General features: G+C 37.6%; 1 protein-coding gene across 4 annotated transcripts in view; it reads left to right on the top strand.

Moving 5' to 3' along the window:
• oxr1b (oxidation resistance 1b) overlaps positions 1 to 17752 on the top strand; it is a 51786-nt gene that overhangs the window by 13602 nt on the left and 20432 nt on the right. For 2 of the 4 annotated variants that reach the window (XM_084130167.1, XM_084130166.1), the window contains exons 3-5: positions 707 to 903; positions 13113 to 13198; positions 17045 to 17152. In XM_084130167.1, the coding sequence (XP_083986293.1) occupies positions 707 to 903; positions 13113 to 13198; positions 17045 to 17152 (391 nt within the window). Of the gene's footprint in view, positions 1 to 706; positions 904 to 5644; positions 5746 to 13112; positions 13199 to 17044; positions 17153 to 17752 lie in introns of those variants that run through there. The other 2 variants (XM_084130169.1, XM_084130168.1) reach the window with 1 other exon arrangement.

Genomic DNA, 17752 nt, shown 5'->3' with positions numbered 1-17752 from the left:
GATTTTTAATGTTCGACCTGACTCGTTGTTGCTCATTTCACTTGCAAAAGATGGTGCAGATGCAAACATGGACTGCTTAATGCTTTTGGTGAAGAAAACCTGGACCTCAGGGCAAATATAAACAGATAAATGTATAAAATTAACTCAAATATATGTGACTGCAAATTTAAGGCATACAAAAGTCGTTCAAAAGTCGTTCATTTTTTGTCTCTTATTCTCACCAAGGTTGCATTTATTTGATCATAAATACAGTAAAATTTGCAATGAAATATTATTACAATTTAAAATAACCTCTTTTTTATTTAATATATTTTAAAAATGTATCTATTCCTGTGATGCAAAGTTGAATTTTCAGCATCATTACTCCACTACCCCAGTGTCACATAATCCTTCAGAAAATATGCTGATTTGGTGCTCAAGAAACTTTTTTTATGTATAATTATTATCAATGTTGAAAACAGTTGTGCTGCTTAAAATTCTTGAGTAAACTGTGATTTCAGATTTCAGTTGAGTAAACTTTTTTCAGGATTCTTTGATGTATAAAAAGTTCAAAAGGACTTTATTTGAATTTTTTAAAGGTATTGTATATGTAAAAATATTTAAAAAAAAAAAAAAATATATATATATATATATATATATTAAATAAAGAATTATTAGTTGAAATTCTTTAAATCAAATGCACATTTTTTTCCTTTCTGTATTATAGGTTGAAGAAAAAGTCCCAGTCAGTGGACATCCCTGATGAGAGTTATGCCGGTTCATTCGTCAAAGACCTGCTGGCGTCGCCCATGATACAGAATGTGACCAGATCAGCCAAAACTGAAGAAAAGGGGATCAATACCACCAACATCCAAAAGGCTCGTAGTCCTCGACGTGGAGAGCTGAAGCGAGGTTATACCATAGGTGCGTTACGTCTTCTTCAGTAACCCTTCTGCACACTTTTATTATGTTATCATAAACAAGTTTCCTTTGGCTTCCTGAGCAAAACAGCTTACCTTGGGTTTTTATGTTGCATTTTATTATTTCTATTATATTTATTCCTATTTAATTAAATTTTTAGTATTGCAATCACTCTATGCATTTGTTTTTATAGAAGTACTTAATGATTTTAGGGTGTAGTCTTACTTACTGAGCATATATGGTGCATTAGAAAACACTTCTAGTGCAAATCGAACACATTAACATGAACATTATCTTACAATGGAAAGGAATATTCCAGTGAGACTTGTTAGTTATGCTTAATCCAGTGTTGGCACAGGAACTGGCTGGCTGGCCCTGCGGTAAGAGGGAAATGGATACCTTTGAGACTGTAATCAGAGGAGAAAAGAGGATCTCATCCCTCTGTGGACCTCCACACACACACACACAGAGTAATTACTCCTGAGTTGTGAGGTTCTCCAGCTTCTAGACTAGACAGAGGACCCTTACAGTAACAATAATAAACACAGTTTAACCCTCCGACTGTTACGGACATCTTGATGAATCTGGTCATTTCAAAGGGTTTTACTCAGTCTTTTAGTCTTTTTGAAAGATATCCAGCCGTTCGAAAGTTTGGGTCGGCACGTTTTTTAACATCGAAAGTCCCTTATGTTCACAAAGGCTGCATTAATTTGATCAAAAATACAGTAAAAGCAGTAATATTGTTAGAATTTAAATATAGGGTTGGGCAATAAATGATATATTGAGATCGCAATAAAATTTACATAGATAATGGTGATAAGCTCTGGACATTTTTACTCTATATGGATTAATCTAACAGAAATAAACGCTACAACAGCCAGTTAGTGCATGTCACTATTAAGTGATTTCTGCGTGTCTGTGTGTGAATGAATGATACACAAACTCACACATGTGATGCCCACGGTGTTTTTAGCATCTGCCGTCTCAATATATGAGGACATGAACTCATCTCCAGAGCCTCTTGGAGAGTCACTTCACATGCTTTTCACTGTTTCATTTGGGAAAAACTACCATCAAATACACACTGAAACTGAAACTAAAACAGAAATATCTTCACTTTAAACCGTCAAAAATAAAAGTTGTTTAACTTCAAGAAATTATGACAGAAATATATCACTACTGTAGCCCATACTAAAATGTACTTTTCGAAGTAATAATGATAATATTATTATTTCTAAGAAATATCAATATCAATATCAACTAAGATGTTTTTTCATCCATGTTTTAAGCTTATTTGACAAAAAATAAAAATGTAATGTTTTGTTGTAAATTAATTTTATATTTTCATTTTATTACATTTTAAAAACTTGCTTACATTGTTACTGTTTATGTAAACTTGTATTAAATCATAAAACACAGAATCCCAAATAAATAAAATGGAAAATACAGAATTTAGGGGAAAATAAAGTGGATTCCATGGGGGCCTTATTAGAAGTTTAATTGTGTGTTCAATATGTTGTGTTCAATATGAATGTTTGCGTTCATTCTCAAGGTCTTAACAAATATGTGCAAAGCATTTTCTTCCCCATCAAGGGTAGGTAATTGAATATTATGATAAATATCAATATCGTATATCGTCTTCAGGGTCACATGATTTACATGTCCTATAGCCTTGTTGTTCTATCATATACTTTTTCTCTTGTTTCTTATAAGAAAAACTTTCCCCAAGTTTTCTTGGCAAAATATAGCCTCACTTACTGTTTGCTATCTTTGTGGTGAATGAAAATGAAAATCGAGTTATGTTTTAACACTTGGCAAGTGTCAGCCTCACTTTCAGTTTTGCTTCAATTTCATCAGGGCATAACAAGGAGACATTTTCCAAATCTTTGATTACCTGGGTCATGTGAAGTTCAGAAGGCTTTCTAGACCAAACAACTTGAAAGTTCCTAGCTTAAGAATATTTTGCAAGGTAGTTCACCATAAATAATGCACCCAAATAGTCTTGCTCTTTTCAAACCGCTTTTGGTCTTTTGAGCACGACTACAAATAGCCATGATGCATCAAGCTTCCTAATGGCCATTTTATTAGAACTGGCTGTTGTGGTGGTGAATAAATGCGCTCGCACCCTCAGGTGAGCATGTAAACGTGCATTTGTGTAGTTTCATACCCAGACAGTCACGCCATAAGCTCAGTTAACTTTGTGAGCATGCAGTAATTACTTCAGCAAGATTTTTTCCCAAAGGACAGATACTGGAGGTATTTTGAGACGTCCCTGCGTCGCTTCCGTTACGGCTAATGTTTCTCATTGTTACCTACAGGGCAGGGTCGACACCAGCCTGAGGCTTCAGTTCAGTCTCCTGAGCCTAATGATGCAGCTCTGCCATTAGTTCTCCAGCAGTCGGGTGTCTCTCCCAATTAACTGTCTGTGGAAAAAATCTTTTAATCAAAGCTCTTTGATCAGATCTCCGTTGGGCTAGTGCACTAGATGCCGCAAGTCAGACTAATTAGACTGTTAATCATGGTAATTTGTTCGCTGTCTTAAGCAGCATCACATCAGAGTTCATATAAATGCCTTTTAGAAGTGTTTTAGCAGTAGGCTTAGTGTGGCTCAGATATAGAATTTTCCCTGCGGCTTTACATATTTGTACATGTTCCAAAATGTTGAATGTCTTGGATGCTTTCTCTCCATTTTCAAAAACATCACGGGTTAAAAGAAAAAGCACAGTAAGGCATTCTTGGCTTTTAAAGCCTTTTATAGCTGTGTGGCTGTATTGGAGATTGAATCTCACAGCTCAGAATTAGCTCTTGTAGGTAGCTCCCTTACAAACACACACTACACACTCACAAAAAGTAATCTTCTCAAGTGAAGTGCAATGGACGCAGAGCTTCTGTAGAAAAACACTAAAATAGAGTGGATGAAAAATGAGAGTTTTACCTCCCCATACACAGTCTTCAGTATGTGTCATATCAAATATGGTATTTATTTGTTTTCTTTCTCCATTATATTGTGAAAACTTACGGACTTGGCCATATTTATATACAGTATACAATATATATACTCTCACTGGCCACTTTATTAGGTACAGCTTGCTAGTACCGGAACTGCCTTCAGAACTGCCTTAATTCTTCATGGCAAAGATTCAACAAGGCGCTGGAAACATTCCTCATGATTTTGGTCCATATTGACATGATAGCATCACGCAATTGCTGTAGATTTGTCGGCTGTGCTCTATTGGAATGAGATCTGGATCAGGGGCGTAATTTGTGGGGGGGTTGGGGGGGAGATAACCCCCCCAATATTTAAATCTATGCATTACAACCCCCCCAATATTTATACCATGATCACATGAAAAATATGCAGACCCAAACTTCAACCCCCCCAATGTTCAAACCAAATCTACGCCCTTGGATCTGGTGTCTGTGGAGGCCATTTGAGTATAGTGAACCAGTAGAAACCAGTTTTGAGATGATTTGAGTTGGGTCATCCTGATGTAAGTAGCCATCAGAAGATAAGTACACTGTGGTCATAAAGGGATGGACATGGTCGGCAACAGTACTCAGGCTGTGGTGTTTAAACCAGTGCTCAGTTGGTATTAAGGGGCCCAAATTGTGCCAAGAAAAAATCCTTCACACATTACACCACCAGCAGCCTGAAGCGTTGATACAAGGCAGGATGGATCCATGCTTTCATGTTGTTTACGCCAAATTCTGACCCTACCGTCCGAATGTTGCTGCAGAAATCGAGACTCTTCAGACCAGGCAACGTTTTTCCAATCTTCTATTGTTCAATTCTGGTGAGCCGATGTGAATTGTAGCCTCAGTTTCCTGTTCTTAGCTGACATGAGTGTGTCTTCTGCTGCTGTAGCCCGTCTGCTTCAAGGTTCGATGTGTTGTACGTTCAGAGATGCTCTCCTGCAGACCTCGGTTGCAACAACTGGTTATTTGAGTTACTGTTGCCTTTCTATCAGACAAACCAGTCTGGCCATTCTCCTCTGACCTCTGGCATCAACAAGGCATTTTCGCCAACAGAACTGATGATCAATAGATATTTTCTCTTTTTCGGAACATTCTCCGTAAACCTTATGGTTGTGTGAGAAAATCCCAGTAAATCAGCAGTTTCTGAAATACTCCGGACCAGTCCGTCTGGCACCAACAACCATGATGTCACATTCAAAGTCACTTAAATCATTTTTGTTCCCCATTCTGATGCTCAGTTTGAACTTCAGCAGATCGTCTTGACCATGTCTACATGCCTAAATGCATTGAGCGGCAGTTGTGTGGGAGAAAATGCCTCCATGTGATTGGCTGATTAGATATTCGTGTTATACAGTTTTATACAGTTTAATCTATCTTAAAATAAGTGACAATAATATCAAATATAAAATAATAAGTGATCTAAATTGTTGGATATTCTAATGGTTTGAAAACAGGTTACCTATTTTCAGACACTACTAAGATGAGCCAGCAGAGGGTGTATTAAACTTACAGTATATCCTCAACATATTAATAAAATGTAAACAATGCTAGATAATTAAAACGTATTAAACTAAACTTGTGTTTTCCATTGCATAATAAATAATGGAAATATAAACAACAAAGTTCATGGACACAATTGCCTGTGGTTGACTTGACTTTACTTGTGGCCTACTTTTGCCTTTACCAGGCATCACGCCAGGTGTCAAAAGTTTGTTTAGTGCAGTTTCAAGAGTCCAAAATTCCTGGTTATGCTTGCATCGCGCAGTTTAAAGCAGAATAACAAATGAAAGAGCTTGTCCTCTCGTATTGGAATCCTTTTTTCTTCTCAATTGATTTTTGTTGGTGTAGCTGCGAGCATGTTCAAGACAGGTGTGTAGTGGAGCTGTTTAAACTGTGCATTTTAAATGGTATTTTTTCAGCTCAGCTATAGATTACATGGCATATATCACAGATTTATCGCAGAAGCAAAGTGAGGCTGCTATGTGCAAGGATAATTTGACTCAATATATGAAGCTTTTTCTATCACAAATCTAAACTTGCCTCCGGACTCGTTTCTCATTTGTAGATTCACTAAAAGTGATTTATACTGATTGCCGGCCGGCTGGCTGTTTTATTGCTGTAACAGATGTCCTACTTTAAAATATGCAGATGATCTGCCTAAATGTGTGAAACATGGAATGATTTGGTTTATTAAGTAAATTTCAAATGCTTGTTAACATTTTATTCAATACCTTCACATTCTAACAGGTGTTGTTTGAACCATGTTTCAACATGTGTGGTTGCCAGGGTATTCTGGGTGATTGCATACAAAGTGTATATTTTATTTTTTTGAAACAGCTGTCTTATGATAAATCCAGATACCTTCTACCTCTTTTCAGCAATAATCAATCTCCACTCTAAAAGCTGTTGATTTGAGTAACTTGTGCTATCCTGCAGCTGGGGAGTGGAGGGAGTGACAGATACTTTGATTGACAGCGGTTTATAAATCCATGTAATGACTCCAGAGTCCTGCTCCACTTGCCTGTAATGTGACAGGTGATAGGAGGAGACAGCAAACTGCTGAGTTGGCGTTTCTCACAGCTGACCTACACACTTTTCAACCCTCCCCACTTTGGTCTCCTGCAAATCTCACTGCAAGAGAATAGATGCTGCAGTCTGGAGATCATATACAGACATAAATCTGTTGTTTAAAAATGTTTTTGTACTCTGCCAACTGTACTAAGTGTAATCTAAATTAAAATCTTTATTTAGACGGCCATATCCTCCCTCAAACATTCGTCAATCTGACGTAATGCATAATCCTTATTTTAGAGATACAAGTTACTTTTCTTAAAATAATAGTTCTGTAAAAAAAAAAGATCAGCATGTAATTCCAAGCAGTATAATGCCAAAATGCAACCTAGGGTCTTTTTGTGAATCTACCCGAGGCAAACTTTCGTTTAAAAGCATAATTAGAATGGAAACGCCACTTTTAAGATTGACCATATTTTTTGTTTTCGGTCAAATTGCCTTTTGAATGGGAGTGCTAGGGGCACTACAGTGATAGCATCAAAATCGCTATTTTTAAAACACTAAGAAGGCTCGACACAACATGAAACTTTGCTCGAAGTATCACCAGGGGCTCTACACATGAACTCGAGCATTGAGAACATTGTTTGTGTACACAGAGTTTACTAAAAAGAAAGATTTTGAACAACTGAATTTTAATTCTGGAGTGAACTAATCCTTTAAGACTTCTCTACAGTTGCAATCAAAATTATTTAGCGCCCATTGCAAATCAGGTTTGTTGGCAAAATTTACAGACTTTCAGGTGTTTGCAATGAACAAATCAAACAAAAGTAATTGAAATGGCTCAACACAACAAATGTAAATTCTCAAAATTGTTCAACAGCCTGAATAAAATCCCTCACAACAGCACAAATCTGCAAAACAGGTGTTGTCTCAAGCACACCTGACGCAACTAATCAAGGGCTTCATTAGTTGCACCAGGTGTGCTTGAGCTAGAACACATGAAATATCTATTCTGGCTTGGTTCGTTGAGTGTCACATTTGACTGCATGTTAGAAATAGGGCCTAGTCAAAAGATTGGTCCAAAAAGTTAAGAGAAGATATCATGACACTTCACAAACAAGGAACAGGATACAAAAAGATAGTGAAGGAACTAAATGTTCCTAGAGACACCGTTGGAAGCATAGTTCGCAAGTTCAAAGTTAAAGGAAGAGTGGTTACACTACGTGGACGGGCAGAAAAAGGAAGCTATCAACGGCTGCAACCAGATTTATGAGAAGGCAGGTTCAGAAAAACCCTTGAGTGGCTGCAAAAGACCTGCAGCAAGACTTGGTGACTACAGGCACTGAGGTTTCAGCTTGCACAGTAAGGCGCGTACGTAACGCATGCCAGAACTCCAAGACGTACACCACTACTGACCTAAAAGCATTGTTCTGTGGAGTGAAACAAAAAACTGGAACTTTTCGGCCCTATGGATCAGCGGTATGTCTGGAGGAAGAAGAATGAAGCATATGCTGAAAAGAACACTCTGCCTACAGTTAAGCATGATGGTGTCTCGGTGATGCTCTGGGGCTGCTTTGCATCCACTGGCACTGGAAACTTGCAGCGTGTGGAAGGCAATATGGATTTATTGAACTATCAGGAAATCCTAGGAGAAAATGTCATGCCGTCAGTGAAGAAGCTGAACCTTGGGCGTCATTGGACCTTCCAACAGGACAATGATCCCAAGCATATCCTCAAATTCCACTAAGGCTTGGTTGCAGAAGAAGTCGTAGAAGATTCTACTGTGACAATCACAGTCACCTGACTTGAACCCCTTAGGAAATCTCTGGTGGGATTTGAAGGTGACGATTGCAGCACGCAAACCCAAGAATATTACTGAACTGGAGATCCTCGGAAACGCTGCCAGAAGCTGATGCCTGGTTATACTTCTAGTTTGCAGCAAAAGGGTGTTCTACTAAGCACTAAAGATGCTTGCCATGATAGGCTTGAATCATTTTGAGACTGCAGTGATTAAAAGTTGCATTTTCAGTTGAATTTGGGGAAACCACTTGAAACAATTGTTGTGTTGAACTATTTAAATTATTTTTGTTTGATTTGATTTGTTAGTTTGTAAATTTTGCCAATGAACCTAATTTGCAATGGGGGTTGAATAATTTTGATTACAACTGTATGTAAATTACCTCTGTCATCATAAGCTCCGATTTATATTTCTGTCGATGGGGGTCACATGCAAATACATTACCAACCAAATATAAAACACATTTTTATTCACTTCTGTTTTCATGAGCAAATGGGGTAATTATAGCTACATAGCCTATGCAACAAATGTCCCTTAAAACATTTCAATATTCTCATTACTCAGTAGTTAACTAGATGTACCGCATGGCGGTACAAAATATGACCGCCGCTCAGTCCTGCACTGGCTTTCCACAAAAAGAAATGATGTGGAGCAATTTGGCTGTATTGCGTGTTTATGTATATACCTAAAAAAAGTAGTAGTATGTGCATGTCTGTCTGTGTGTATGTGTGTGTGTTTGTGTATGTGTGTGTCTGTGTGTGTGTGTGTCTGTGCGTGTATGTATGCGTGCGTACATGTGTGTGCGCGTGTGTGTTTGTGTGTGTGTCTGTGCATGTGGATTTGTATGTGTGTGTGTATGGGTGTGTGTCTGTGCGTGTGGATGTCAGTGTGTGTGCATGCTTGCGTTTGTTTGTATTCCTGCATGTGTGTGTGTGTGACAGTTAGGGTTGCCAACTTCAGAAAAGGAAAATGCGGGACAATCGTGGTTATTTATAGGAAAATGAGGGACACTCAAAATATTTGTACTGTATCACACAGTGTACGTCATTTCAGTGTCTGCAGTTGTGTTTAAAAGGTTATCAGACATAAGTCGGTGATCATTCTCAAGTGTCGTGGTCAGCACTGCTGCTGTTGCTGTTGTATCAGTCAGTGGTTTATCAGCTTGTCAAAAAACGGGACACGGGAGGTCACGCAAGGGACAAATAAATTAGGCCCAAAATGCGGGACGTCCCGCCTAATTCGGGACAGTTGGCAACCTTAGTGACAGTATTATCCTAAACCAGCAACCCTTCGCTCAACACCACCATCTACAGGCCGATGAGTGTACAGTCACTAAATGTGCACATAAATGAATTTATTTTATACCCCCCCATTGATGAAATTCTACGAAACTTAGCATACCCCCAGAGGATGTCAAGTTAATCATACACATGAAATATGGTGCAGTTCTGAACATCTCAACTGAAGATATGGGTGATTAAAGCAGAATAATATTGCATTTTCATTTTTTATGGGAGGGGCACAAATCACAAATGAGTGATTATGGGCTAGGTTGATGTGGGCCCTTAAGACCAACATACCATAAAAATGTCTTCATCCTCGGTGCCACGGTTCAGGTAGTTATTTAGGAAAAACTGCATTTTTTGGGTTTGGGGGGGCCCAGCGCGGGGGGGGAGTGGCCCCCGGGGACCAAACGAAATTTTTCCGTAAAAGTCTAGTGGGGCTACATGCCCACCAAATTTCATGTTCCCCGGTGTTTCGGTGTCCCTGGTATCGTTGACGAAAAAATTCAGTAGATGACGAAAAAAAAAAAAAAAAAACTTTGACAATCCCTATATGACCGCTTTCGCTAGGTACGCTAGCGGCGGTCATAATTATAGCCTACTGTTTGTTTTTCTAGAGGCTACTGTCCTTTTCAGTTTGATGGTGCGCTCGATGAATGAATTATACATATATACGTTCTAAGTTACATTATAAGTACATTATATAAGTTATTTGAGAAAAACGCACAGACTGCAAATAAATATATATTATCAACCAAACAAAATCACATTCTATCCATGAGTATTGTCGCGAGTCACGTTCTTGCTGATATAGCTTATGCTACATGATGAACATTAGCAGTTCGCTAAATAAAATTCAATAAATACCTTTATTGTATCTTGCTGACTAAAATCAGCTTGAAATCTCATGAGACAAAAGTGAATCCATAATTTATTTACAATTTAAAGGTACACCATGTTATTTCATCCCGTCAATCGTTAAATCAACATTAAATCCAGGAGAAAAGACAATTCTAGAGAAAGTGCACAGGACAAAGTTTTAGCATGCTGTACACTTAAAATCTGAGCGAGAGTAAAGCCGTGAGACCACTTTATATTTGAAAGTGCATGTCCAGTTTTGTGCTAGAGAAAGAAATCCACCTGCGAACGGAGAGATTCGTTGCATGGATGCGCTCTTGTGTTACAATAATGCACTCTTGACATTTGTCATTAAAATAACAGCATAGAAACAGCCTTAAATGAACTATAAAAACAAGAAGATTTCGTGTGTGCTCGAGCCCTTTCTGACATCATAACCATGACTGTTTTGGAATGGCCTTTTTTCAGCTTAGTATTCATCTGAGAGTTCTTTAAAGGCAGTTTTGTGTCCAAATGGTGCACTGAACTGAGCAAATAAAGTCCTTTTTTAAAATCCCCAATATCTGGTCCCTTTAAAGCTTGGCTTAAACTGCTGGCCCTTGCGGTTTCATTATGATGGAACATTTATGGACAAAAGGGACACCATCGAATAAATTGGCCTGCATAAGTCGTGTTTAATGCTCATGCTGTGTCCTCAGCATCTCAGCCTCTAGCTCAGGTGCTTTGACAGAGAAGTCCCTGGGCTCTCATCTGGGTTGAAGTGTGCAGCTGGCGTTTCAAATAATCCTGGTGCGCAGTCTTTACATCAGGCTTACACTGAGTAAGAATGACTTTAATTGGCACACAGCTTCCTTTAATCTTCGAATAACGAAGAATCAGTTGAGGCCGGCCAGTGGGAAAGTGTATCATCCCTTGAGTTGTCTTTTAACGAGAATGACTTTATTATGCACACTCAGCCTAGTTAAGAGAAGTTCTGTCTTATACTTGGAATATGTACTACTACAAGTGATAGCAGTGATAATTTCCTTTTGAAGAACCTGTACCTGTTATTTGCAGCTTGCCTATTTTCTTCAGAAAATGTTTGTATGAATTAAAAGTTCACCAGGAATGCTCAATTCTGCTCAAACCCTGTTATATCCCACCAGCTTGTACCATTCCAGGTGATCCTGATTAGTTCGTCTGGGGTGAATTGAAACTAAACTCTACAGGAAGCCTGTGTCAAAGTGGACACCTTCCATTCTCATCCAGAGACCCTTCACCCCCGTCGGCGAGCGTCTGTGAAGGCATCTGCTAGTGGGTCTCAGTCAGGGAGCCATTTCCGACACTGATGGGAACCTGCTTCTAAAAATAACCTGTCATGCCCGAAGGTGCCAAGATAATAGGAGGCTCAGAGCTGTGATTTTTTTTTTGTCCTGAGCAGATAGAGAGGGGAATGTCATGGCTGATTTGCTGTCAGTGGTCTTTTAGACCAGTGTTTGTCGGCTGCTTGGGTCAACTGTAAATTGAGGTTTTGGTATTACACTACTGGTCAAAAGTTTGAGGTCAGTAAGATATCATTTTTTTTTTCATTCAGCAAGGCTGATCATGAAGGATCATGTGACACTGAAGACTGGAGTAATGATGATGAAAATTCATCTCTGCATCACAGTAATAAATTACATTTTAAAATATATTAAATTAGAAAACAGCCCAAATACATTTTTTACATTGTGCAGCCATGCAGGACTTGCAGGGTGTTTATTAGTATTTCACTAATGACTTTGTTCACATTTTTTTCACTGCCTTTTTGACCAAATCTGTGGAATTGGTGTAGTAGACACAATAACATATTTTAATCATCAATATTTAATAAATGAATAGACAAAGGTTAATGGGATTTGTTCACTTTTAATGACAGGCATTCTAGTTTTGTAAAAGCTGCAATGTTTATTCTGTAACTACTGAACTTGTGATAATTCATGTTTTTATGATGTATTTTAGTTGCAAAAAAAGTGTTAGGCAAGGAATAGGCATGTTTTATTTTATTACATTATTTTACTTTTACTTTATTTTACATTTTGTTTTAATACATTAGACAGAAAAATAACGAGGAACCACAGCATTGAGATTTTTCTTCACAAAATGATAAACTTCACTGTAAAATATAAGATCAATATGTCATGACAACATGTTTTTCCATTACTTCAACTAATCAAAATAATGACTTATACAGCCAATTTGATTATGCTTACAAAGTTTTATGAAGATTTTCACAATATCAGTTCTTTTAAATGTCATTAAGTGGAGTTTTTAATCATCCAAACACAAACCACCCAAATGCAAGCGTAGTTTATTTTATTAGGCATGTTCAAATTTCAGAATCAAATCATTTGCTCTATAAACTCACAGACGTTCACATACGGTATCAGCCAGCACAGTGCATTGATCCCCGCATAAGTATGCTCATAAAAATTACATTTATAACCCATTTACAAAACATCTCCTCCGTTTAATGGCATTTTCTTGTCACCGGGAAACTTAGACTCACAGACCGGCTCATACGTCCCAGTAGACCAGGGCCGGAGAGGTGTATGATAGCCGAGAGCCACTCCCCTGTGTGTGTGTGTGTGTGTGTGTGTGGGCTGGCGGACTAACAAGCCTCCTCTCTCTCTCTGTCGCTCCGCGGCTGATGCTAATGGACGAGGGGTTGGGGGGGGGGGGACAGACCGTGAGGAGTGCAGAGGAGATGAGAAGAGAGAGGAGGACCATGACTAGCGTAACCCACACTCTCCCTCGTTTACTTTCAGACACCGGGCAGAAAAAGAGTGCGCTGGAGAGGAAAGATGTCCGGAGGATATCCTTCCAGAGGCCCAAAGGCACCATGGAGTATGTGGTGAGTAGTAAGTGTTGTCTGTCTGATCCAGGTGGCTCTGTTTACATAATGCACCGGTGTGTGTGTTTGTGCGCTTGACTAAGGATGAATGTGTGTACACACAGCCGCATGTATGTAATTATGTTTGGGATGGAAATGTGAGCGTTCACATGAGGTATGATTCATTCCCGCTGCAGTGCTGTTCGTATGTTCTGCAGGAATGACTTTAATTGCTGTTTTTTTGAGGTACAGTAGTTTACCTGATGTCTATTTGCAGGAGCGAAACAAGGTGTTGTGAAAGAAAAATATGTAAAGCGTGTAATAAAATGGCTAGATTAGGGGATTGTGGGACATCTTATTGTGTGAGCATTTAAAGTCTGTTCAGAAACATGCCTTTCTCCTGCCTTTTATCATTATAAACGATTTGAGAAAGATAGAGAGAAAGAGAAAGCGAGAGAGAGCTTTTCCATTTGCTCTTGAGATGACCTCAAATCAGGTGGTGACTTTCTCCATGGTAACAGTGGGATTGCCGGGGATGCTGGGAGACGAGGTGGCAGATCGCTGGTGCTTCTGTCAGCCTGCTGCCTTTTAGACAAACCTTCATGTGCACGGAACAGAGATTTATTTAGAAAGTCTGTGTGTGTCCATACAGCACAGGGATTATATTATTTTATTTTTTAATTTTACAGTTATTTGTATTAATTTGTATATGTTTATGTGTAGTTTTTTTTTTTGTAAATGTAGTTTATTTTCTATCAATTATAGCATTGATCTGATTAAACTAATAAATAAAATATAATATAATAAAATAATATTATGACCAGTGTTATTTTAGTATTATTTATTTCCTTTTTGTATTGTTTCTGTTATAGTTTTTATTGATATTTTGCATTAGCTTTTATTTTTATATTTTCAGTTTTCGGTTAAATTTTTTTGTAATTTTTTTAGATGTTTTTGTAAAAAAAATTATATATTTTTGTTCTTTTTAAATATTTACATTTAGATTTTTATTTTATTTTAATATTCATATTTTATTTTCAGTTTTAGGTTTTTTTTATTTCCAGTTAATCATTTTATTGTTTCAACTATTTAAATTTCAGTTGTCAAGGCAATATTTCTCATTTTCATTAATTTTTTTAAGTTTTTCATCTAATATTAAAATTTTATTTCAGCTTTATTTTTTATTAACAAACATTTTTTAAATAGTTTTAGTTAACAATAATAACCTTGATCAGGATGGATTTTTTCAACCATTTTACTGCATGTTAAAAGGTTTTAAAATCTGATTTTACTTAAAGCATGTTAAATTCGAGCTACTACTCATGCAAGTAGTATACATTTTATAATATACTATGATGTCAGTGTAAAAAGTAGATTTTTGCATTTTCTAGAGAAAAAGAAAATGTGAGTGGTGCCCTGCAAAACTTGCTCCTATGATGCCTAATGAATTGTGTGTGTTTTACAAGGTGTTGCTATGTAGTTGCTAAGGCAATCAGGGTGGTTGCTAGGTGAATGTTTATTGGTGCAGGTCAAAAGGGTCCACCACATATTTTCTATGATATTCTCTCTGAATTTCTTCCAGGCTTGGGTCCCATTTTTGCATTGTTTTGTTCATTTTATCATACATCAGGGGAAAATTGTCTGATCACTTGAGAGCTTTCTTCTCCTCAAAAGGATAGTCTCATTCGTGTCTTCAGCACAAATGGTGCAGTGCAAGTTACATCCCAAATACTTGGTGTTGGGATATCGATGTCTGCCGTTTCTATATTCCCTGGTCACTGAAAAAGTTGGAATGAAACTGCTATTAAGGCAATAAAAAGAATTTCCTGAAGTTTTAGCTGGAACTGTTTCTGTTTTGTAACCAAGCCCCCACCTTTCTCTTTCTTATTGTCAGTGTTGTGAAACCGTACACTTCCCCTGTGTAATTGCAAACCCTAATATCCACACTAACCAATCATAGTGATTTGTGGCCCTGTGACCACAGAGATTGATGGGCTTAATCAATCAATGCTCTTTGAGCTACACAGCGACTGTACTTCATTCCTCAGGTTATGATGAGATCCATGTACCTCATATGAGTTTTCATTCCATAGCACATATTGGAAGTGGGGTTTGCACGTGGATAGAAGATTTGATGAAAAACTGTAAGATATCTTTTGAAATAGACAGGGTATTACATCCAAACAATTTTAAACTTTATTATTTTCACCTTGTGTTCATATAGGTGTGTGTGTGTGTGTGTGTGTGTGTGTGTGTGTGTGTGTGTGTGTGTGTGTGTGTGTGTGTGTATAAAGTTTGGAATAATTATGATATTTTTTTATGTTTTTGAAAGAAGTCTCTTATACTCATCAAGGCTGCATTTTTGATGGAAAAATACAGTAAAAACTAGTAATAGTGTGAAATATTATTGCAATTTAAAATAACTTTTATATTTATATATATTTTAAAAGAGGAAAGGTAGATTTACATCATTCATTACTCTGGTCTTCAGTGTCACATTACACACACACACACACACACACACACATATATAATATGCAAATGTGTGTGAGACTCAGTGAAGGATGCCTCTAAAGGATAAATTGAATGCAGACGGAGAGATGGCTCTCTATTATTTATGTCCGGCTGTTGGACTGTAAGCGATACCCAATGAGAATCAATGATTTGGATCAGGTGACTGAGTGATCTGGTGATCTGAGATCCTGCCACCTGGGGATTTATCAAAACATACAAATGTCACATCTTGCAACTGCAAGGAGCCACCAGAGGATGAATTCCTCACTGTCGCCATTGCAGTAAACACACTCATGCATCATGCGGCCTGAACGTGCTGAATTATTATGTGTGTCTCGAAATAATGACTGAATTCACTGAATGCTATTTTTATGATATGTAATTTCTATAGATGTTATGTTTCTTCAAACCATTTGTCAAACATCTTTTGTGGCACAAAGATGCTTTTGTTTTTATGGGGCAAGATATTTCTCAAAGCTTTTCAGACTCAGTGGTCATCACGAAGCCGACTCTATACGTCCCTCTGTGCGCTCTTTTGTGTGTTTAACCTGACATTTAGAGATTCAGAGATTCTTGAATGCTATTTGCATTCAACTCCCCATGGCACTGAAGGACAGATATTGTATGTTGAGAGAAGGTTAGCGCTCTGGCTTCAGCCACAATCAAACCATCAAAAAGATATTGATTGAACACCTGGTGAGATAGAGCTTATATAAAGCTGTTTAGTCATGTATCTCACTATGTTTTTTGGACATACCCATTAGGTTTAAATGGACAAAATCACATTTAAACGGTCACATTTTAGCTGTGGGTTTATTTGTTTGGACTTTTATTTTGTATTTTACATATGCTACACACTGGATGAATGTAGCAATTACGAAAATAAAATAGTGCTGTTTTCTTTTTAATTTTACACTTTTTTTTCCAGATGGATAGGAGACAAAGGGAACAGTAATTTTACACTGTAAAAAGTGAACAGTTGGATCAACTTAAAAAAAATACTTCAATTGGTAACACCTAAAGAAATTAAGTTGTCTCAACTTAAATTATCACATTTTATCGTGAAAAACGTGATAATTTAAGTTGAGAAAACTTAATTTCTTTAGGTGTTACCAATTGAAGTAATTTTTTTAAGTTGATCCAACTGTTCACTTTTTACAGTGTAGATGATGCATTCTGTTACAGGTGGACATCTCATAAAATGCATTGGATGGTTTTCACTGGGGCCTTGATTTGCTGTTCCAACAGATTCAAATGCTTAGTCAGCCGTGTTACTTGGAAGCGGATGTCTTGATTTTATAACTTTTTTTTAGCTAATAAAATGATATCTAACTTTTGTTTTTGTGTGCCTAGGTGGAGTCAAGGGACACACTCAACAGCATTGCGTTGAAGTTTGACACGACTCCCAACGAGCTCGTCCAGCTCAACAAACTCTTCTCTCGCGCTGTGGTTCCTGGCAAGGTACTGTATGGTGTAGTAATTTTCAGAGCAGATGGTCTCTATGTCCAGCTGAACTCTGTTTCAGTCAATTGCTTTTCCCGGTATCTAGTGTAGTAAGAGTAAGGTTTAAAAAAAAAAGTGCCACCTCGAAATTCAAATGCCTTCTTAAAGGGATAGTTTACCCAAAAATAAAAATTCTGTCGTCATTTACTCACCCTCAAGTTGTTCCAAAGAATTTCGGTAACCAAACTGTCGATGGGCCCCATTGGCTTCCATAGTGTGGAAAAAAATACTATGGAAGTCAATGGGGCCCATTGACTTTTTGGTTACCAACATTCTTCAAAATATATTTGTTTGTGTTCAGCAGAAGAATTTCATACAGGTTTGAAACAACTTGAGGGTGAGTAAATGACGACAGAATTGTTATTTTTGGGGGAACTATCCCTTTAAGTAGCAAATTCATCTTGGTGCCTCCACAGTTTCACATTAATGAGCAGAGATATCGTGATCCTCAGGGTAAGAATGAAAACCATTTAAAACGGGGGAAATGTCCCGGAAAAAAAGAACTGCGCCTTTTGTAGAAGAATATACGTTCTATTTGTTCAGTAAACCGCTTCTTTG

This window comes from Abramis brama (assembly GCF_963993115.1).
Source record: "Abramis brama genome assembly, chromosome: 12".
Lineage (NCBI taxonomy): Eukaryota > Metazoa > Chordata > Actinopteri > Cypriniformes > Leuciscidae > Abramis > Abramis brama.
Note: the sequence above shows the minus strand (reverse complement) of the source record. Positions and strands in the feature narration are given on the sequence as shown.